Source organism: Sorex araneus, chromosome 4 (assembly GCF_027595985.1).
Source record: "Sorex araneus isolate mSorAra2 chromosome 4, mSorAra2.pri, whole genome shotgun sequence".
Lineage (NCBI taxonomy): Eukaryota > Metazoa > Chordata > Mammalia > Eulipotyphla > Soricidae > Sorex > Sorex araneus.
Genome location: NC_073305.1, coordinates 213177203 through 213198247, shown reverse-complemented (window position 1 = coordinate 213198247; position 21045 = coordinate 213177203). Strand labels below are relative to the sequence as shown.

Here is a 21045-nt window from a genome sequence, read left to right as displayed (position 1 = left end):
GTAACCCCTGAGCATCGCTGGGTGTGACCCAAAAAGAAAAAAAAAAAAGACTGCCATCTGCTCGGTGTAAACTAATCTTGGGTGGGTCAAGCTCCTGCTCCAGCCACACCTGGTGGTGCCGGGGGCCGCTTGCAGGGGCTCCCAGGGGCTCCCAGACCCAAGCGTGCGCTCAGGCCTCTGAGCCATCTCTCACCCCCGGAGCCACTGCTTTAACAGAGGGCTCATTTCAAAGGCCACGCTCCTCTGGAAAACGCTACCTTCGCTTCACAGACTCGTTAAGTAACTTGTCCACGGCCACAGGGCCAGTCAACTGCTCACCTAGAAATATTTCCTTTGACCCAAATCCCAAAGTGTCATAACCCTTTCTGAGCAGCTGGGTTCACTAGCATTCTATTAGCCTTTCTTCACCCCTATTTTGGTTGGGGCACCCCCAGCGGGGTTTGGCGGGGGTTGGAGCACACCCAGCGACACTCAGGGGTTACTCCTGGCTCTGCATCCAGGAATTACACCTAGTGGCGCTCTGGGGACCATATGGGATGCTGAGGATCGAACCCAGGTCAGCCGTGTGCCGGGCAAACGCCCTCCCGCTGTCCTAGGGCTCTGCACGAGCCCCCCCCAGCCCACTCTCTCCAAGGCTCAGACCACGATAGCCCAGGATCTAAAGCGATAGCTGCCCGTGGCTGATCCAGCACATAACAGACAGGGGACAGGGCTGAGGTGACAGAACGCCCTCCTGTGCTCCTGAGGGTGAGTGCTACCTTGGCCCTAGGTGCCTCCGTCCCTGGGGGTTGTGGTAGCGGCGGCGGCGGCTACACCAGAGGGCAGTTCCTGCAGAGCTGAGTCACTTTCTGGGGCTGGGGTGATAGCACAGCAGACACGGCATTTGCCTTGCAATCAGCCGAGCCAGGTCTGATCCCTGGCACCCCGTAGGGTCCCCCAACCCTCCTCAGGAGTGACCCCTGAGCCCTGCTCCTACACCAAGGTGTGGGGGGCATCGCCGATCAGATCTTCCATTTCTCTCTCTCTTTTTTTTTTTTTTTTGCTTTTTGGGTCACACCCGGCGATGCACAGGGGTTATTCCTGGCTCTGCACTCAGGAATCACTCCTGGCGGTGCTCAGGGGACCCTATGGGATGCTGGGAATCAAACCCGGGTTGGCCGCAGGCAAGGCAAACGCCCTACCCGCTGTGCTATTGCTCCAGCCCCCAGATCTTCCATTTCTTGAATAAAACTGTGAAACAGGACACTGTCTCTGTAAGAAGTGGGAAGGGTCCCGGGCCCCACTCACCAGGCTCCAGCCGACACCAACTGCAGCCGATTCTACTACTGGCTTCTCCTTGCCATCCACCTCAAATGGTCCCCAGAGCACTGCCAGGGGTCACCCCAGAACCTGGCCAGGCACAGCCGGTTGTGCCTGACATCTACCCCCTAAAATTCAAACAAAACCACGCTTTTCCCAGCCCCGGAACTGGAGATTCTGGGTAAGTGGTTTTTAACCTGGCGGCACCCAGCAGCCCTGAAAACAGCTCCGCCCCAGCTGGGGGAGGGCGAGTTACCGCCTGTGAGAGCTCGGAGCTCCTGGCACGGTGAACACCAACGTGTCATCACACCAGGCTCCGTGTGCAGTCACAACACCAGGCTCCCGTGCAGCCCCCCGGAAGGGAGGTGGGTTTTCTCCTGTGTGAAACGACGGTTCTTGCATATTCCTCTCAGCTGATGGGGAAGGGGAAGCGGTTCCGGCTGCAGGGCAGTATGCAGGGCAGTACGCAGGGGTGTGATGGCCCCTAGGGGCCCGAGGCTTTTACTGGAACATCCCCTTGAACGCCTTCCATCTCAGAACAGGACGCTTGGAAGCATTTTTCCCTTTGTAAGTGACTTTATTAGTATGGTCACAAGTTGGACGTCTACAGCACATTGATAACGGAGCTGAGTAAGAGTAGTTTCAACACAACTACTGTTTAAGTGTTTTCAATACGGAAGTGTAGTGAGCTAGAGACTTAAGGACTCATGCGTTTCCCATGCACCTGCGCCTGCACCTCCCACGCACCCCGAACGCCACGCCGGCTCTGTGCTTATCCTCGCTGGCTCTCGGGGGGGTTGTGTGGCTCGGCCGGGCCAGCGTCGTTGTGCCTTCCTGCAGCCCCACCCACGCTGTCCGGGGCCAGGGTGGCGGACTCTGGCATTGCACAGACAGCGTGGGGGTGGCGGGGGGTGGGGGTGGGGGGACCCACTCTGGGTTTGGCTGTGGGTCCAGGTAGAAATCGAGGTACCTGCACTGACTATTGCTTGTGGGGGGGGGCCCTCAGGCCCCCGGAGGCTCGCGCCAGCACCGAGGGCATTGTGAGACCCCGGCAGGAGGCCAGCTGGCCATTCCGGACTCGGTTTCCCTCCCCGGGGCCTCGAGGCTAGAACTGAGACGCGCACTCTTCCACCAGGCAGTCGGTGATGTAGCTGCAGTGCAGGTGGGACTCGTAGTACTTCTTCTCGCTGAAGGAGTTCACGGTCCACGCCACGACCTCGATGTTCTTTGCTGACCACTTCTTCAAATAATCCCTGGAGGAAGAGGGACAACCAATTCCGTGAGATCGTGGCCAGCTGGTTCCAGGAATCTCGTAACAGCAACTCAGCCTGGCACTCGCTGAGCGTCAGCTGGAAGAGCCTCACGGTGGGCGTCAGCTGGAAGAGCCTCACGGTGGGCCCCGCAATCATCCCCCTGCACGAGAAACCCCCCCCGGCAACTCTACGAGAACAGAAATACGGGGGCTAGAGTAATAGCAGTGCGGGCGGGACATATGCCTCGCATGAGGCTGACCTGGGTTCGATCCCCAGCACCCCACAGTCCCCAGAGTCTGCCAGCAGTGATCAGTGGGTGCAGAGTGTGGCTCCAGAGAAAGACAGACAGACACCCTGGACTTACGGCGACACGAAATCCTTCTGTATGAGGAACGCTGAAATCCCACACAGGTACCACAGGATGTTGTGCATGCTCCAGTCGAGCAAAACGTCCATGAACACGAAGAAGCCATGTTTCCACAAGGAGCTGTAGCGCGGCTTGCCCTCGCCCGTGTGGCTGAGGCTCCACGGTCTGTGCGTCAAAGCTGTTACTATATTCTCATCTGCTTGTCTCATCTGCGGGGGAATTCGGGACCACAACGATGAGATCCGGAGGTAAGCCTCTCCCGTGCTTTCAATACACTCCTCTCTTGAAGCCGTCTTCTTCAGAGTGTCTTAACTGACCCCATTTACTGACTATCTTTTTATTTTTATTTTTTTGATGGGATTACACATACCTGGGTTCCTCTGCCAGTACCTTCATGCGTGAGGCCTGTCCGAACGTGTGGAGAGGGGCCTCCAGCATGGCTGTAGCTAGGTTCCGGTGGTCTTTGGCTGCCGGGAGCTCTGCTCGGGGCGGGGAGGGAAGCTGGAGCCCATCCCCTCCGAGGGGCCCCGGGGAAGACAGCCAGGCGTGTGGGCAAGAGACTCTCTGTGAGGTGTATGTAATCCCATCAACGGCCAACATCCAGAGACTTAAAAGCAAGCTCCCAGAAGAAGCCTGCTTCTCCCTCTGAAAGAAACTAGCAAGCTTCTGAGAGTTTCCTGCCCACATGGGACAGCCTTGCAAGCTTCCCATGGTGTATTCATATGCTAAATCCAGTAACAAGCTGGATCCCATTCCCCTGACCCTGAAAGAGACTCCAGTGTGGCATCGTTGGGAGGGCCGAGTCGAAAGAGACTTCTAGGAGGCATGAGAGGTTACTGAGCCCCCTCGAGAAATCGACGATTAACGGGATTTCGTGATTCGTGATTATTTTTTTGGGCCTTGGAGTCACACCTGGCGATGCTCAGGGCTTACTCCTGGCGGTGCTCAGGGGGCCCTATGGGATGCTGGGGATCGAACCTGGGTCAGCTGCGTGCAAGGCAAATGCCCTCCCCACTGTACTATCCCTCCGGCCCCTATCTTTTTATTTTTTTTAATGCCGCCTTAGTCATCACTATTATCCTGATAAAGGGGCAATACTCCATGTCAGATTCTGAATGTTACCTTATAAATAACTTCAGGTAAGAATGAGCAGACCATACTATTGTTGTAGAGCTGAGGAAACTCCATGTATATTTTCTTTAGAGCATCAGTTGCCTGTAAAACAGAGGTTTCATGTATCTTAAAAGCAATTCAAATGTAACAGTTCTAGCCAGTAACTATTCCATATTATGCGTAGCCCTAGAGGCTCCATTAGAAGCTCACTGACAAACAAGGCTGTTAAAAGGGCTATCTTGAGGGATTCTACTAGCCACAGGGATACTTTTTCTTTCTTTTTTTTGCTTTTGGGGCCACACCTGGTGCTCAGGGTTTAGTCCTGGCTCTGCACCCAGGAATCACTCCTGGCAGTGCAGAATCACGTGGGATGTTCGGGATGGAATCCCGGTCAGCTGTGTGCAAGGCCCGTGCCTTACCTGCCATCCTACCGCGCTGACCCTGGAGGGGCTTTTACCTGTACACGGGGCCACGTTTCAGAGGCCTGACACTGCAGTGCTCAGGCCTGGTGGCTCTTGGGGCCCATCCGGGTCAGACCCAGGGCTGTGGAGGGGTGGCACCGGGGTCTGAGCTCAGGACCCCCAACAACAAAGCCACTCCTCCCTCCATCACATGAGCTACCTGCCCGGCCTCTCCGCCGCACCGACACACGGCTGGGATCCTGCGGCTTTACTGTCCTGGGAAGCCGCTCGCCCCTCTGGGCATTTCGGGTCAGCAGAGCCGAAGCCAGCAGAGGCGGAAGTGAAACCTGAACAAGCTGACCTGGCTGGGCTCCCCCCCTCCCCCGGGGGCTCCCACCTGCCCGTGGTTTAATCCACACTAAAGGCAGCACAGGCATGCATGCATTAGAACCGTGATCTTGCCGTCTAGTTTCCTTACAGGGAAAAGCCAATCACACCCACGACTGTTTCTTTAGGCTCTTCTTGCTGAAGCCAGAGCCAATCAGCCTGAGAACTTCAGGGCGCAGATTTTCCTCAGTCCCGGGGCCCAGCCAACACCAACACGGGGCGGAAGCAAGGGGGCAAGGGAGGAGATAGGGGAAGGCCGAAGCCGCCCCAATGAGCCAGAAGTGTCTTTGCTCTAGGGGCCTACGAGTAAATGAAGAAGTGATTCTGCAACTTCCACGCATTTGTGGACTGGGCCAGGGAACGCCAGGGGCAGCGTTAACCAGACATAAAGCGGGAGCATATGCCACTGTGTGGCAGCTGAGTGCCGCAGACGCGTGCACGCCAACCGCTGTCTGGCTCACGGCGTGTGCACTAGGCATGGCTCCTGAGTGACATCTCACCCACAAGGCCAACTCGGTGACAGTCTCTTGTATTCCCGTTTTTGTCCAGGACGCTGAAGCTGTTGGAGCCTGAAGCTAGACCACACCCGGTGCCGGCACCCACTTGGTCTACTTCCCTCGCTTCTGCAGATTTACCACCTCTGGTGTGCTACCCACACCGGCTCCATGATTTTCTTTCTTGCTTTCTTTTTCTTTTTTGCTTTTGGGTCACAACCGGCGATGCACAGGGTTGACTCCTGGCAGTGCTCAGGAGACAATACGGGATGCTGGGAATCGAACCCAGGTTGACCACGTGCAAGGCAAACGTCCTACCCACTGTGCTATTGCTCTAGCCCCGGCTCCGTGATTTTTTTACTGGCCTTCTGGGCCACACCCAGTGATGCTCAGGGCTGACTCCCAGCTCTGTGCTCAGGGACCACTCTTGGCGGGCATGGGGTGCTGAAGACCAAACCCGGGTCGCCGCGTGCAAGGCAAGCACCCACCACTGAACTATCTCTCTGGCCCCACACCTGCTCCTTTCTACTGCATTTTGGTGACCAGATCCTGGTGTTCTGCCCGATTTTGTCTGGGACACCTTTGACCACACGACCAGAAAACTTAGAGAATCAACACGAAGGTCGCGTCACTATGGCCCCCAAACCTCAGTGGAACCTGGGGTGATCGTTAAAGAGACGTGTTCCTTTCTCTCAGTCCCCATGTTTTGGGCAGTGCCGGGGATGGAACCCAGGGCAGGTAAGCGCCTCAGCCCTGCCAGTAAGAACCCCACCATCCTATGCATTTTCAGAACTCCTTTTCAGGGGTTACGGCCCAGGAATTCCCACTTTTAAAAAGGTGCTCCTGGTTACTCTGATACAGCCTTGATGGAAAAACCTAGACATGGGGAACTATCCGTTTATCAGGCTAAATTAGCCACAGCACCATTTTTCCTGTCTTCAAAACTGGGGGTTTGTTATACTAAATGAGTACATATTAAGGGCCACATTTTAAGTGTTAATAACTGGGAGTTTATTAGACTAAATGAGCACATATTAAGGTTCACATTTCAGGTGTTAATAACTGGTTTTAACTACGTTCTCGGATTAATAATAATAATTTTTTTTAAATGACAGGGGTTGGAGACATAGCACAGCAGGGAGGGTGCTTGCCTTGCATGCAGCTGCCCTGGGTTCTATCCCCGCCCCACCCCCCCATATGGAGCCCAGAGCAGTGCCAAGAGCAATTCCTGAGTTCAGAGCCAGGAGTAACCCCTGAGCATTGCTGTGTGTGTTCCAATTCCCCACCCCCACCCCCGCAAAAGGACATCAGAATTCTCAATCATAGATGAGCAGATCCTAGCTATTATTCCCCACATTACCCAAATGGAGAAAACAATACTTATACTCAGAAAACTGGTTATAATAGAACAAATCTCCAGTCTGAACCCATTTTTCCATTATAATTTTTTTTTTTTTTTTTAATGGGAGGGATACTAAAGATTGAATTCAGGGTTTTAGGGATAGAAAGCACACAATGGGGCTGGAGCGACAGCACAGCGGGGAGGGCGTTTGCCTTGCACGAGGCCGACCTGGGTTCGATTCCCAGCATCCCATGTGGTCCCCTGAGCACCGCCAGGGAGTAATTCCTGAGTGAGCCAGGAATTACTGGCACAGTAACCCCTGTGCATGGCTGGGTGTGACCCCCCACCAAAAAAAAAAACAAAAAGTAAGGGGACCACGTAACAGAAAAGCAGAATCTCCTTTGGCAGTGACCTTGGCAGCGGCGTGGCCTCTGTGGCAGGAACTGTACCTTATTTGCTTGGCTTTTGACATCAAAGAAGATTTTGAGGTTGTGCTTCAGGCACTCTGCGACAGCTTCCCTTAGAGTGGGGATCTTTTCATCGGGGAAATCATCCCTAGGAGAGAGGGAGAAGGAGTACACGCACAGCGGGGCAAGGGCCAGGGTCTCCCCCAGGAATGAAAGAATGTTCCCCCCAGTGAACCTTCCTCAGCCATGCCAAAGCCCATGGGCAATTAAGTATATGCACCGAAGCAAACTGCCAGTCGGCCTTTGCTTTGTTGTTTTTTTGGGGTCACACCTGGCGATGCTCAGGGGTTACTCCTGCACTCAGGAATGACTTCTGGCGGTGCCCCAGGGACCCTATGGGATGTCGGGGATCGAAACTGGGTCAGCCACGTGCAAGTCAAATGCCTCCCTGCTGTGTTACTGCTCTGGCCCCTGCTACTCGTTCTTGACCAAAGAAAGCAATAATCCCAACAGTTATGAATTGCAGGAAATAACTGGATTTTCACTATATGGAAAACAATCACAAACCTCTTTACCAAGGGCCAGCGTATAAGTCACTTTTGGAGAACTCAGACTTAATTTTAAAAATTAAAATTGTCCTGATCGGATGCTCTCCAGGAAGGTCAGTTACCTGTATGAGGTGCAGCTGTGCAACTTCCCGATAAAGAGTCTACCAGCTTTCCCACACGATGAAACTTCATATCCTAACTTATTCTGTGAATCCAACTATCTTGGCTCAAGGCCTTGGCTGAAAGGGGGGGGGGTGTAGGTCTTTTAAATAGTACAGGTGAGTTCCTCCAGCCATTCCTTCCAGGCCTACTCCCCAGGAGAGACGGGGTGTGGGCGTGGGGGGGAGACTGTAATCCCCTGTGACAGGCACGGCTCCATCTCTCCCTTCTCCGGACAAGCATCTCTCTTTGCACTGACTCCGGGCTACTCTCGCTACAACGCGGCCCCTACACGGGTCAATTTTTCATGTGTGCTCCTGCAAAGAAAACACAACTATGCCAACGATGGACCCGAGTCTGGTTATGGTAGGTATGAAGATGAGAGACTCACCCCTGAATCACACCTCCTGGAAACTTTTACTTATTTATTGGGGAGGGGGGGGTCTCAGCCACACCTACCGGTGCTTGGAGGTCATTCCCCATGGTGCTGGAGGACCATGTGATGCTGGGGATTAAAACATGGGGCTCCTGCATGCAAAGCGTCCATCCCAGTCCTTTGAGACACTCCCAGGGTTCTCCTAGACAGATTTTTAAGGGTGATCTAACCTTAAGCAGTTTTTGCTTTCAGTGACCTTAAGCCTGCCATCTTTTTGCGGTTATGATGTTGTAATCATAAAACCAGCCTCTTTCTTGAAAACGCCTGAGCAATGAGATATCTGGGAAGAGAATGAGCACGCCCATGGATCTAGAGACGGACTCCGAAACCTCTTCGAACCAAAGGATTATTTCATCCAGCTGATTTGCAGTTTACTAATCCCAAGAAAGTGCAAGTCTTAATCGTTTTACAGGGAGGTTCATGCCTGAATAACTGAATCGAGGGGGGGAAGGAAGACTGGCCCAAGGGCTTCGTAGTTTGGGGATTTGATCCAAGCACCCCCCTGTAATCCCCAGAGCACCAAAGCAAAAGGAGGCCCCCGGCACTGCTGGGTGGGGCCCAGAAACAAACCAACCCAAATGGATTGAATAATCAATACTTAAGAACAGTGCGTTTTCTAGAGAAATGATACAGCACAAATAACAGTGAGTGCACAATATTTTTCAATATTACCGAGAGCTGCAATTTACATAACCACAATCCTAAGAATACCAGAGAGTAGAATATTCCAAGGTGTTGATAGCTGTTTCTTGGTTGACAGGTCTAAGCATTTTAGGTTCAACATGGAGGGGGGGTGGGAATTAAGTCTGATATAATCTGTCCAGTAAGTAGGTGTATCTGGCTCTTCAGGTTATTAGAATTCATGATCCCACAGAAGGCCAGAGCTGGGTCAAAAGGTGCCATTACTATATGAAGATTTTATTTATTTTTTTTAAAAGAAAGAGTTATTTATTTATTTATTTATTTTTGGGTCACACACAGCATTACACAGGGGTACTCCTGGCTCTGCACTTAGGAATTACTCCTGGCGGTGCTGGGGGACCATATGGGATGCTAGGAATTGAACCCGGGTCAGCCGCATGCAAGGCAAACGCCCTATCCGCTGTGCTATCACTCCAGCCCCTATATGAAGATTTTTTTAAAGAATGTATAATGTAAGGGCGAAACTGACGCCATGACAGGAGGCAGAAACGAGAAAAATCAGCTTGGCCTCAGGTTCAGTTCCCGGAACTGAAACAGTCTCGGCTTCCCTGCAATGAAATAATGCATAACCAGCCCACCTGAACCCACCTGGGAAGTTCCTGGGCCCAATACACGGGCCCGATCACTATGCCTCCGTTAAAATGCCCCAGAAATTATCTTTTCTTAACCATAAGGAACAAGCAGCATATGTAACCATAAACTGTTACTGGAAACTATTGTTTAACAATTGCCTAACTACTGTTACCCTAGACACTTGCCAAAACCCCTTTGTTTGGTAACTAAGACTTTCTCCTGAAACAATCAGGCATGTACTAACTGCAACATACACGAGTTTAAGGCATACAGCACCATCCTTTTTTTTCTTTGGCTTGGAGGGACGAACTGGGCCACACCCGGCAGTGCTCAGGACTTACTCCTGGCTCTTGCTCAGGGGTGACTCCTGGTGGGGCTTGGGGGACCGTGTGTGATGCTGGGAATCCACCCTGATAGCCGTGCGTCACGGCCTTCCCTGCTGTTCTCTCTCCGACCCCCACACGATGATTTTTATCCTTGTGTACATTGTGAGAAGGTCTTCAGAGGAAGGTGAGCCAACAGCCATCATCACACTGTGGATACATTTTGGGGGGTGTCTATACCTCACACTTTTGTTTTCATGTAATGAGAATTTTCAAGATCTACCCATGGAAAAACTTTCAAACAAAGAATATAGCAGCATTAACTCCACTGTCACCAGGCTATTACAGTCCTTTAATGGTGTAATTATCATTTATTCCTGTGTCTTTTGACCAGGCTGGAGCAATAGCACAGCAGGTAGGGCGCTTGCCTTACACGTGGCTGACCCGGGTTTGATTCCTTCGCCCTTCTCGGAGAGCCCGGCAAGCTACCGAGAGTATCTCGCCCATAATGGCAGAGCCTGGCAAGCTCCCCGTGGCATATCAGACATGCCAAAAACAGTTAACAACAAATCTCACAATGGAGACGTTACTGGTGCCTGCTCGAGCAAACTGATGAGCAACAGGATGACAGTGTCACAGTGTCTTTTGACCACTGGCACCAGTTTTGCCCATGTCTTATCCAGCTAATTTCTTGGTGTACCTGAATTACAAGGATGGACAAGTCAACTCTTTTGGTGGGCAAGAGGGGCCACACCGGCAGTGCTCAGGGGTCGCTCCTGCTCTGCATTCAGGAGTCACTCCTGGCGGGGTTCAGGGGCCATATGGGATGCCGGGGACCCGGGTCTGCTGCGATCTAAGCGAGCATCACACCCGATTTATCATCACTGCTGCCCAACACGTCAACCTTCGCTACCGCTCTCAATCTCTGGGTCTCTAGCTTATCTGACAATGCAAAGTAACTGCCCAGGGAGCAGCAAGACGGAGCCCTATTGGGGCTGGGGCAGCGGGACATCGTGGAGGGCGTCTGCCTTGCATGAGGCTGACCCAGGCTGGGTCCCGGTATCTCACCTCAGGGCACCGCCAGATTCCAGGAGTAACCTCTGAGCACTGCCAAGTTGTGGCCCAGAAAGGAAAACAACCCGCCCCCCACTCCCACCCCACCCCGGCCTAAAACAAAACAAAACAAAACAAAACAAAACAAAACAAAACAAAACAAAACAGTCTGAGTCTTAAGATGATTCAATTCAAAAGTCAAATCCGGGGGGCTGGAGCCATAGCACAGCAGGGAAGGCTTTTGCCTTGCACGTGGCCGACACGGGTTCGATTCCCAGCATCCCATATGGTCCCTTGAGCACCGCCAGGGGTAATTCCTGAGCGCAGAGCCAGGTGGAACCCCTGTACTCACCCCGGGTGTGACCCAAAAAGCAAAATAAATAAATAAATAAATAAATAAATAAATAAAAAATTATCAGAACAATCATCATGGACCTGCCCAGCCTATCTCTGGGGCACTGCAGCTGCCTGTTATCTGGGAAGCCTGTCACAGGGGCCATCGGAAGGCGTCCTGCTTTGTGACCGCCGCCAGCGGCAGCTGAGAAACAGACGGAGGCCAACGCGAGCCACTCACCTTAACCTGTGATTCGCTGCAGGATTCAGTTTCCTGACTTGCTCGAAGGTCAGATCGCACAGGCGGCCCGTGCCGTCGGTCGTCCTATCTACCGTGTTGTCGTGCATCATGACAGGAATCCCGTCGGAAGTGAACTCAACGTCCAGCTCCACACCCATGGCTCCATTCTTAGCTGCCTTAACAAAAACAGCCACAATATTAATGGCAGACGGCCACGGGCGCGCCCTTCAGCTGCCCGCCGCTCTTCCCCGCCTCTGCCGGAAGCTGGGGGTCTCCTTGGCCTCTTCCTGGAGGTCGATCCTCAGCTTACACACGCGGGGACTCCTCAGAAACGGCAGCTTCCCCACCCTGCCCGTTCCTCCCCGCGGCGGCAGCAGGGAAGACGGTGGACGCTGACGTTTCCTCTGGATGCCTTAACGACACGGGCAAGGCGGGCTTAACGTCAGAGACCCTCAGCGCAGGAGGGACAGGATACCTGCCCTTGCCCTGCAGGCGGCCAGGCAGGCTCCACCTCCGATGCCTCCTATGGTCCCTGACCCCTCCGGCAGTGGTCCCTGAGCACGGAGCCAGAAGTCCAGAACACTGGGGGGGGGGGTATGGCCCCCAACCAAACGAACAAACAAACATGGTACCTATCTACCCCATTTCCCCATTTCTGTTCATCAACGCCGACTGGTCCCTTAGTCCTGATGGCGCTGGTGTTGCTGATCGGTGAGATATTATCACACGACTCGGGCACGGTATGGTTGGTGGATTTAACTGCACCCTCTGCGAGCAGGAACCCGCACCTGGTTTAGGGGGCTGAGCCAGGAGGGTTCTGCAGGTGTCAACATGAAAGGGGGGCCTGAACACAGCGAAGGGGCCCCGGGACGGGCACACCAAGCCCACCTTTAGTTCCTGGCTTCTTTGTCACAGTGAGAAGTGAAGTGCTCATTATGAAGGAGAGTTTCAACTTTATAAAGAAACAGTGCAAGCATACACAGCAGTATACGCAAAAAGAAGAAAAGACAACGTCACACGTTAAACCAGATTCGCTTCTATCGCTTACTGACCCCAAACAGAGGAGTCACTGAGCATTCCCCAAGTGTCTGAAAGATGTCAGTGACTCACGTGACCTTCCCAGTTCTTGGTGTCTACGAGTAAAAGTTCCTCTTTTCGGGGTTAGAGCGATAGCACAGCGGGTAGGGCGTTTGCCTTGCACTCGGCCAACCAGGGTTCGATTCCCAGCATCCCATAGGGTCCCCTGAGCACTGCCAGGGGTAATTCCTGAGTACAGAGCCAGGAGTAACACCTGTGCATCGCTGGGTGTGACCCAAAAAGCGTAAGTAAATAAATAAAAATAAAGGTGCTGCTTTTCAGATGAGGAGAGGGAGACAGAGCAATCGAGAAACTGGTGTGGCTTCAAGGATGAGGATGTGCAACTGCATTTCTTGAAACTGCGGCCGATGCTGGCTTACCCCGGCCTCGGAGGGACGTTCCCAGACCCATGATTAGGCTTCTGACGAGGGGCTCCCCCCACCCATGAGGGAAGGTGCCCACAACTTCGTACATTTACCAACTACTTATTATTGTTGGCTGTTTTGTTTTGCTTCTGTGGGTCGGGGAGGTTCAGGGTCATACCCCAGTGTGCCTGGGGGGACCAGGTGGTGGCGGGGACTTGAACTTGGGCCTCCTGCACGCAAAGCATGCGCTCAGCCCGTCCGGCCTCCCCTCCGGCCCCGCCTGTCTTGTGTCTCGCAGCCGTCCCGGTGGGTCTTATGTGAGGGTTGGCATGTGCAAGTCCCCGATGGCTGAGCGCGTGCCCACTTCCCTCAGGAGCTCTCTGGCCACCGGGATGGCATGCACCGCCCAACACCCAGAATCCAGCGAGGACTCTGCCAGGCACTGCTGAGTGAGAGGAGAGTGGTGAGCGAGAGAGAGAGACGGGGTCGTGGGACCCTCCCCATTTTAGCGGGGAGAAACCAGCGACAGTAACAGCGCAGGCGGACTGAGTTTTGTAAAAGTAGGGAAGGAGAGGGCGGGGAATGTGGAGACCCAGGCCAGGGGGTGGCTCCAGATAAGCCAGCCTGGGCAGGCTGAGCCCTCGCTGATAAAAGGGAAGGGGGGGGGCACTGGACAGTGGGGAGGGCTCTGGCCGTGCATGCGGGTTTCCGGGTTTGACCCTCAGCACTCCATGGAGTCCCCTGAGCCCCACGAGGAGTGAGTGATCCCCGAATGCAGAGCCAGGAGTCGGCCCTGAGCACAGTTGGGTCTGGGCCAAAAAAAAAAAAAAAGAGAGAAGGGGAACTTCCGTTTTCTAAGTAAAAGGAAGGGCAAGTGTAAGAGGAAGGCCCCCAGGTGGGAGTGGGTCATCAGGCTGATGGCCTGGGATTGAGAAATGGTCTACAGGTCAAAGGGCTGGCCCTGCTTAGGTGGCCAGCAGCCAGGACCCTCTTTATGCCAGTTTTCCTCCACATTAAGCTTTCTCCGGACTCAGAGCAAGGGGACTGTCCCCAGCAGGCCTGTGCTGGAGGGAGCGGCGGACAACGGAGGGGCTCCTGGGACGGGAGAGAGGGCGCAGGGTGGAGCCCGGTGCTGGAGTGTGAGCCGGGGATGCCTGCGGGCGGCTAGGGCCCTGGCAATGCCCAGGGCTAGTGAACACGCTGCCGATGGCCACTCGCACCCTAGGCCTCCGGGATCCAAAGTCACCCTACTGGGGCCTCCCCCACGCGTGTGCCTCGTGATGGAAGTCCCCTGACTGCTTAGTGCATGGGGCTGCAGTCGGCCACGGCGTCCTCAGGGGCTGGGGGGGCACTCGGAGGCGGGGCATTTGCCTTGCAAGACTGAGGCCCTGGGTCTGACTCCTGGCACTGCCGGAGTGACGCGCAGCACAGCTGGCTGTGGCAACCCGGGCCCCCAAGTGCTCTCAAACCCCCTGATAAGCACCGGGAGGGCGGGAGCAAGGGCTCCAAGATAAGAGGGTTGGACGGACAGTGCAGCGGGTTCAGCCCTTGCCTTGCAAGCAGCTAAGCCAGGTTCCATCCCGGCACCCAAGAGTTTCCCCGTCAGCCCCATCAGGAGCGACCCTTGAGCAGAGAGCCGGGAGTAACCCCTGGTGTGACCCAAACAAAACAAACGAAGAAAAATATGCCAACAAGAAGAAAGAGAAAAGGGCTGAACTTTCCCCAACAACAACAAAAACCTACACAGTAAAGACAGGATATAAGCTGACTTCTACGTAAAATAAAAAAACTCAACAACTTACTTCATTTCTATTTTGGGGGCCACACCTGGCAGTGCTCAGGAGCTATTCCTGACCCCCCCTGATTCTGGGGAGGGGCGCGCTGAGTGTGGCCTCCAAAACAAACAAAAAGGTTCACTTGGTTAGAAACAATCCAGTACCTTCCAATCATACTCAAATCTAACTGCCCGTCTCCTTCCTCTGTTACTCTTACATTGTTTAACTTTTGCACCGAGGTGGCCTTAAAGATCCGCTCCATCTTTGGGCTGGCCCAAGCAGCGGACACCTGTGGGGGTTCACCGCGGCCCAAGCACTTCAGGTGGCGGAGAATCATGATTATTCCCATTTTACAGATGAAGATGTCGAGGTCAGGGCTGGGGCTAGAACAAGGTAAGGGGTCTTGGCAGTGCCTTGCTTGCCAAACCCTCCTCATGACTCGATGGGGACACAGTCAGCTGAAGTAACAAGTTCATTACCCAATACAGTCTGCGCCTCATTGCACAAAGAAAGGGCGGTCAGCCCAAGCTTTTACACTCTAGAGCTTATCGGAATGACCTAGAAGAGCACCCGGCATGGAGTCCGAAGGCTGAACTTCAGGAGTGGTGGGTGGCGGGGCTCATTTCCTTCCCAGGAAAGGAGAGGAGGAGACGGATTTCCACATGTGCAGAAGTGCCTCGACAAACACTCTCGCTAAGCAAGCGGGCAAGACTGTGGGGCGGGGAGGAACCCAGGGGCCCGGGAGAGCCGCAGGGGAAGTGGAGGGGTGGAATGGCAGGTAAGATTCTTCCCCCGCACGCAGCTGACCCGGGTTCAATCCCTGGCACCCCATGCTGTCCCCTGAGCACTGCCAAGACTAAGCCCAGAGCACAGAGCCAGGAAAAAACCCTGAGTGAGAGACACAGTGAGAGAGAGAGACAGAAGCAGACAGAGAGAGACAGAGAGAGACAGAGACAGAGAGACAGAGAGAAAGACAGAGAAAGAGATACATATACATATACATATACATATACATATACATATACATATACATATATATATATATAGAGAGAGAGAGAGACAGAGACAGAAGGATCCCTGCCTGCCCTGGGGAAGGAGGTCACGGAGATGCTTCAGATAACCTGGAAGGCAGTCAACGTCAGTTCCTCCGAAGGAGGTCCAGGTAGAGAGCCACTCTAGCCACTCTAGCCACTCCTCGGGCTCTCCTTTACACGGCTCCTCCAGGGACAGGACACAGCTGCCAAGTGAGGCCGCTTACATGCTCTTAGGCAACTCTGCAAACCAATGATTTGACTGGAACATTCGCCTCCCATTCCCAGGGCAGGGCCTGGGCACTTGTGGGCACCTGTTCCAGGCACACTTACCCCACCCCCCTGGTTCCTTCTCATCATAAACCTGGCCCTGTCATTTAAAAAATTCCAATTGCCTGATGTTTTCCCCCACTGCTGCGCCCATATTACATTCTAATGACCCCTTGGGTGGGGACCACAGGGGAGGGGTGGCGGTGCTCAGGGCCTCCCAAAAGCAAAAAGCAGGGGCTCCACGCACTCCCACCCACAGCCCTCTCCACGGCCCCCCTCCCTGCACCTCAGGAGTATCTCCAAGTATCTCAAGCTGGTTTGGTTTCTGGAAGTCTGGGCGTCCCACACCGGCGCGGGCTCCGGGTTGGGGGTGGGAGGGGAAGCTGGGCCGTGTCCTCCGTGCCCTGCAACTGGGCAAACCAGCAGGTGTTCTGCTTTTTTGGGGGGGCGGAGAGGGGGGTTTCCTTCTGACTCTGCACTCAGGCATTACTCCTAGTGGTGCCTGGAGGACTCTGCAGCCCCCCGGGGGGAGATCACAGCCGCGGGAGCCTCCCGCAAGCAAAGCCTGAGCTCTCTGTCCTCTGACCCTCTCCATGGCCCCCATCCCTGCACCTCGGCCCCTCCAAGAAGTCTCTCTCTCAGGCTTGTTTGCTTTTCAGAAGCCACGGGGTGTCCTACACTGACGCGGGCTGGAGGGGTGGGGTGGGGAGGAGAAGGGAGGGGGAGCAGGGCTGAGTCCTTCGTGCCCTGCAACTGGCCAAACCAGCAGGTGCTCTGCTTTTTTCTGGGGGGGGGTGAGGGGTCCCACCCGGCGATGCACAAGGGGTTCCTCCTGACTCTGCACTCAGGCATGACTCCTGGCGGTGCTCTGGGGGACTCCGCAGCCCCCGGGGAGATCATGCAAACCCTGGGAGCCTCCCGCTTGCATGCAAAGCGCGGGCTCTCTGAGCCCTCTCCACGGCCCCCATCCCTGCACCTCGGCCCCTCCAAGAAGTCTCTCAGGCTTGCTGTTTGCTTTTCGGAAGCCACGGGGTGTCCTACACCGGTGCGGGCTCGGGGGGCTGGGGAGGAGGAGGGAGGGGGGAGCAGGGCTGAGTCCTCTGAGCCCTGCAACTGGCCAAACCAGAAGGTGGTCTGCTTTTTTTTGGGGGGGGAGGGGTCCGGCGATGCACAGGGCTGACTCCTGACTCTGCACTCAGGCATGACTCCTGGCGGTGCTGGGGGGACCCTCGGGGAGGCCAACGCCCTCCCGCGGCGCTATCGCTGCAGGACCCCCCACCCCGCCCCACCCCCCCCCCCAGCAGGTGTTCTGGAAGGGGCCGCGGGCGCGCGCGGGGCCGGCGGGGACTCACCTGCCGGATGGCCGCCAGCGTGTTCTCGGGCGCGTCGTGGCTGCCCCCGCGGTGCGCGATGGCGGCCGCGTGGTCCTGGGGCTTGAGCACCTGCAGGGCCCGGCGGGCGGGCAGCGGCTCGAAGCTGAAGGCGCGCAGCAGGACGTAGAGGCTGCAGGTGAAGAGGCAGGCGTTGAAGGGGCTGCGCGTCACCAGCAGCAGCAGCAGCAGCAGGAAGGAGAAGGGGCCCAGGAGGCCCCCCTGCTCCTCCCACAGCCACATGCCGGCGCCCGCACCGGCACGGACGGGAGTCCCGGGCCTGCCGGGGCTCCCCGGACCGGAGGATGAAAAACGAAGGGAAGCCCCAAGGGGACTCGCCGCGGGCCGGCGCCCTCGCAGGGGACCAGCGCTGCACAATGGCGGCGGCGGGCACATCCGGAAGGGGAGCCGGCGGCCCAGCCAATCAGAGACCCGAGCGCTCGGGTTTGGGGGCGGAGCCGTGGCCATGGCAACGGAGGCGGGTCCAGGCCCCAGGCTCACGTTCCAAAGGGGGCTGTGGGTGGTTCCCGGGTCCCCCACTGCACCCCCGCCCCGGGGTTTCGACTCCGGGATGGTTGTATGTAGATCACGGTAACTTTTTCAAGCACTCTGCAAGGAGATTTCTCGAGGTGGGGTGGTGGGGGCAGTGCTAACATGATTTGATCCAAACCGATTCAATCGCAGATGTGCCAAAGGTCCATCCGCTGCCCGGGTCTGCTCCCCTAGGACTTACACGCTCCTGAGTAAAGCGATACTGCAGGACGTGCAGCCCTTGGAAGATTACTGACTCTTATGCCTGAGACAATTAAAGGGGATCCAAGGCGGGATGTAAGGATGTAAGGTGGGAAGGAAGTTTTGTTGTTGTTTTTGGCGTTTTGGGTCACACCCTGTGATGCTCAGCGCTATACTCCTGGCTCTGCACTCAGGAATCACTCCTGGCCATGATCAGGGGACCCTATGGGGATGCCAGGGATCCGAACCCAGATCGGCCACATGAAAGGCAAACGGCCTTCCCGCTGTGCTATCGCTCCAGCTAAGCTAGGAGGATTTTAGTGGTTCCCTCCATGTTGTAGATGAGAAAACTGAGGCCAGAAGAGGGGTAATGAATTGAGCAATAAGTGGCAGAATCAGGATTGGCTTGAAGGACCACAGATTTAGGTTTGAAACGGTTCTACTGCTATTCCTCTGCCTAACCTTACTTGTCTTCCTTCCAAGAGCTCAGAGTGGTCCTTACTTAACCAGGTGGAGCGCAAGAAAGTCGGAGCCTAACAGCCACTCTCGGCACAGGCAGCAGGGGGAAAGGCGACTTTTGAATCTCACATTGCACTCGCAGAAAAATCGCCAGGGGAACGAGTCTCTGGGAGGCAGAAGAAAGAGTCCAGTTTAAAAACAGAAAGGGGTCTTTACATCATATGTTGCAAAGCTGGAAATTGTATTTAGAAAACATTGGGAAACGTTCGGGGTGCTTTGTGCCATCTTGAACCTGTTAATTTTTCCCTTTGAACTTAATTTCCTGATAAATTGAGGAAAGGTAAGGGAAGTCTTAATGCTTAGAGTTGGCAGCTAGGATTCAGCAGGTTTTATTGACAAAGAAAGCATTTTGGCGAGTATCATGATTTTCAACGACCGCAGAAGCCCCTTTAAAATGCCAGTTTTTTTTTAAAGCAGCTTCAGGGAAAATTTCTGGGGACTTAAACCTCGATGAATGACCCAAATACAATAGGTGACCTTTTTGACAGGCACTGGCTTGCAGCGAAGACTACGCTTCCCGGCGTGCACCGCGCTCTCGTACAAGACTCCGCCCTGCGTCCCCGGGCTGGGGGCGGGCAGACCGGCGCGCAATGCACTTCGGGGATTGTAGTTTTCCGGGACCCCAACCGGTGTCCAACGGCCCGGGAAGCACCCACCGGAAGTGCCCGTCTGGAGAGGTGGAGCCCGGTCGGTGCCAGCGGCGGCCGTTGCCAGGAGCCCGCGTTGCCGCCGGAGACCCTTAATATGGCGGGGAGGAGGAGGAGAAGGCGGCGGCGCTCCGAGCTGCGCTCTCTCGGCACCCACTGAGCCTGGTGCTCGCTGCTCGGGCCCGCGGGGTGCAGGGGAGACCAGGTGGGTGAGGCCGGCGCTGCACCCTCCCGGGGGTCGTTGCTGCGGGGCGGTCGCAGGGGGCGTCCCGCGGAGCCGAGGACGGAACCCGAGCGCGGCGGCGGCGGCGGGGCTCCGGGGGCTCGAGCCCCCCGCAGAGGCGCCGGGGATGCGGAGAGCGGATGCCCGCGGGCCTGGCAGGGGATGCTGGGCACCGCTTGGTGCAGCCGCGGGATGGAGCCTCCTTTTGCACGAGGAGCTGGGGGTGGGGGTGGGGGGCGAGGGCGAGGGCAGAGGGTCCTCCCTGGTGAGGGCCGAGGGGGCGCGGGGCCGGGATGCGCCCCGCGGCTTGGGTGGGGGGGATGCAACTGCCGGGTGATGCTGGGCACCGCTTGGTGCAGCCGCGGGATGGAGCCTCCTTTTGCACGAGGAGCTGGGGGAAGGGGTGGGGGGGCGAGGACAGAGGGTCCTCCCTGGTGAAGGCCGAGGGGGCGCGGGGTCGGGATGCGCCCCGCGGCCCGGGTGATGCTGGGCACCGCTTGGTGCGGCCGCGGGATGGAGCCTCCTTTTGCCCGAGGAGCTGGGGATGGGGGTGGGGATGGGGGGCGAGGGCAGAGAGAGGGTCCTCCCGGAGGGCGCGGGGCCGGAGTGCGCCCCGCAGCTCCGGGGGTTGCAACTACCGGGTGATGTTGGGCACCGCTTGGTGCAGTCGCGGGATGGAGCCTCCTTTTGCCCGAGGAGCTGGGGTGGGGGGCGAGGGCAGAGGGTCCTGGGCAGAGGGTCCTTCCTGGGGGCGCGGGGCCGGGATGCACCCCGCGGCTTCGGGGGTGGGGTGTTGCAACGCCGGAGCCGTTTGTTTTGTTTCCCTGCCGCGGTGCCGGGGAGCGGGCCAGGCGTCTCCAAGGGGGCGGCTGGGGCTTTGCTGCGCGCCCGTAACCACAGCCCAGCCGGGCGCGGCGCGCTCGCTGTTTACCTGCCCGGCGCCTCTCCGGGGAATGCGCCCGGGACCGCCCGGCTCTGGCTCCTGATGCCGCCGGGTGCAGCCCATGCTCGGCTTCCAGCCCCTTCGAGTCCCCGTCCCTTATCCTCCCAGCGCCCCCTGTCCCGGCCCCCCAACGCCAAGCAACGACAGAAGCCTAGAGATGGGCTGGGGGCGCGCACGTGCGTGGGGTTTTTGGTTTGTTTTTTTTTTTCTTTTTGGGTCACACCCGTTCATGCTCAGGGGTTACTCCTGGCTCTGCAGTCAGGAATTACTCCTGCCGGTGCTCGGGGGACCCTATGGGATGCCGGATATCGAACCCGGGTAGGCTGCGTGCAAGGCAAACGCCCTACCTTCTGTGCTATCACTCCGGCCGGCCCCTCTTGCGTCTTTTTAAATTGCACTGCCTGTAGCACTGTTGTCCTGTTGTTCATCGATTTGCTCGAGCGGGCACCAGTAACGTCTCCATTGTGAGATTTGTCACTGTTTTTCGCATATCGATTACACCACGGGTAGCTTGCCAGGCTCTGCCATTAGGGGCGAGATACTCTCAGTAGCTTGCCGGTCTCTCCAAGAGGGACGGAGGAATCGAACCCGGGTTGGCTGCATGCAAGGAAAACGCCCTACCCGCTGTGCTATTGCTCCAGTCCTGTTTTTTAAGTTACATT

At 56.1% G+C, this 21045-nt stretch overlaps 2 protein-coding genes across 5 annotated transcripts in view; one reads left to right on the top strand and one right to left on the bottom strand.

Annotated features, from left to right (window-relative positions):
- Positions 1 to 1855: 1855 nt before the first annotated feature.
- On the bottom strand, positions 1856 to 17723 carry GDE1 (glycerophosphodiester phosphodiesterase 1). Of its 2 annotated transcripts, none has more exons than XM_004604307.2 (6): positions 17302 to 17723; positions 11432 to 11607; positions 7106 to 7211; positions 4042 to 4134; positions 2917 to 3128; positions 1856 to 2552 (listed from the first exon to the last, which is right to left on the bottom strand). In XM_004604307.2, exons 1-6 carry the CDS (start codon positions 17713 to 17715, stop codon positions 2405 to 2407), a joined length of 1149 nt encoding a protein of 382 aa, XP_004604364.2. In that variant the 5' UTR covers positions 17716 to 17723; the 3' UTR covers positions 1856 to 2404. The 2 variants fall into 2 exon arrangements, with proteins under 2 accessions (XP_004604364.2, XP_054992565.1); XM_055136590.1 differs by having other exon boundaries at positions 11432 to 11603; positions 17302 to 17722.
- Positions 17724 to 19203: 1480 nt separating this feature from the next.
- CCP110 (centriolar coiled-coil protein 110) overlaps positions 19204 to 21045 on the top strand; it is a 33162-nt gene continuing 31320 nt past the window's right edge. For 2 of the 3 annotated variants that reach the window (XM_055135240.1, XM_055135242.1), the window contains exon 1: positions 19204 to 19422. The gene's annotated coding sequence lies outside the window, so the exon portion shown is untranslated. The remainder of the gene's footprint in view (positions 19423 to 21045) is intronic. The other variant, XM_055135243.1, reaches the window with a different exon arrangement.

Excerpts from the sequence above, each read along its gene's own strand:
- GDE1 (XM_004604307.2), bottom strand. The coding sequence starts at position 17,715 with ATGTGCCCGCCGCCGCCATTGTGCAGCGCTGGTCCCCTGCGAGGGCGC. Across the intron at positions 7,212-11,431 it reads GCAGCGAATCACAGGTTAAG|GGATGATTTCCCCGATGAAA; the intron begins GTGAGTGGCTCG and ends CCTCTCTCCTAG. Across the intron at positions 3,129-4,041 it reads TACCTGAAGTTATTTATAAG|ATGAGACAAGCAGATGAGAA; the intron begins GTAACATTCAGA and ends ATTCCCCCGCAG.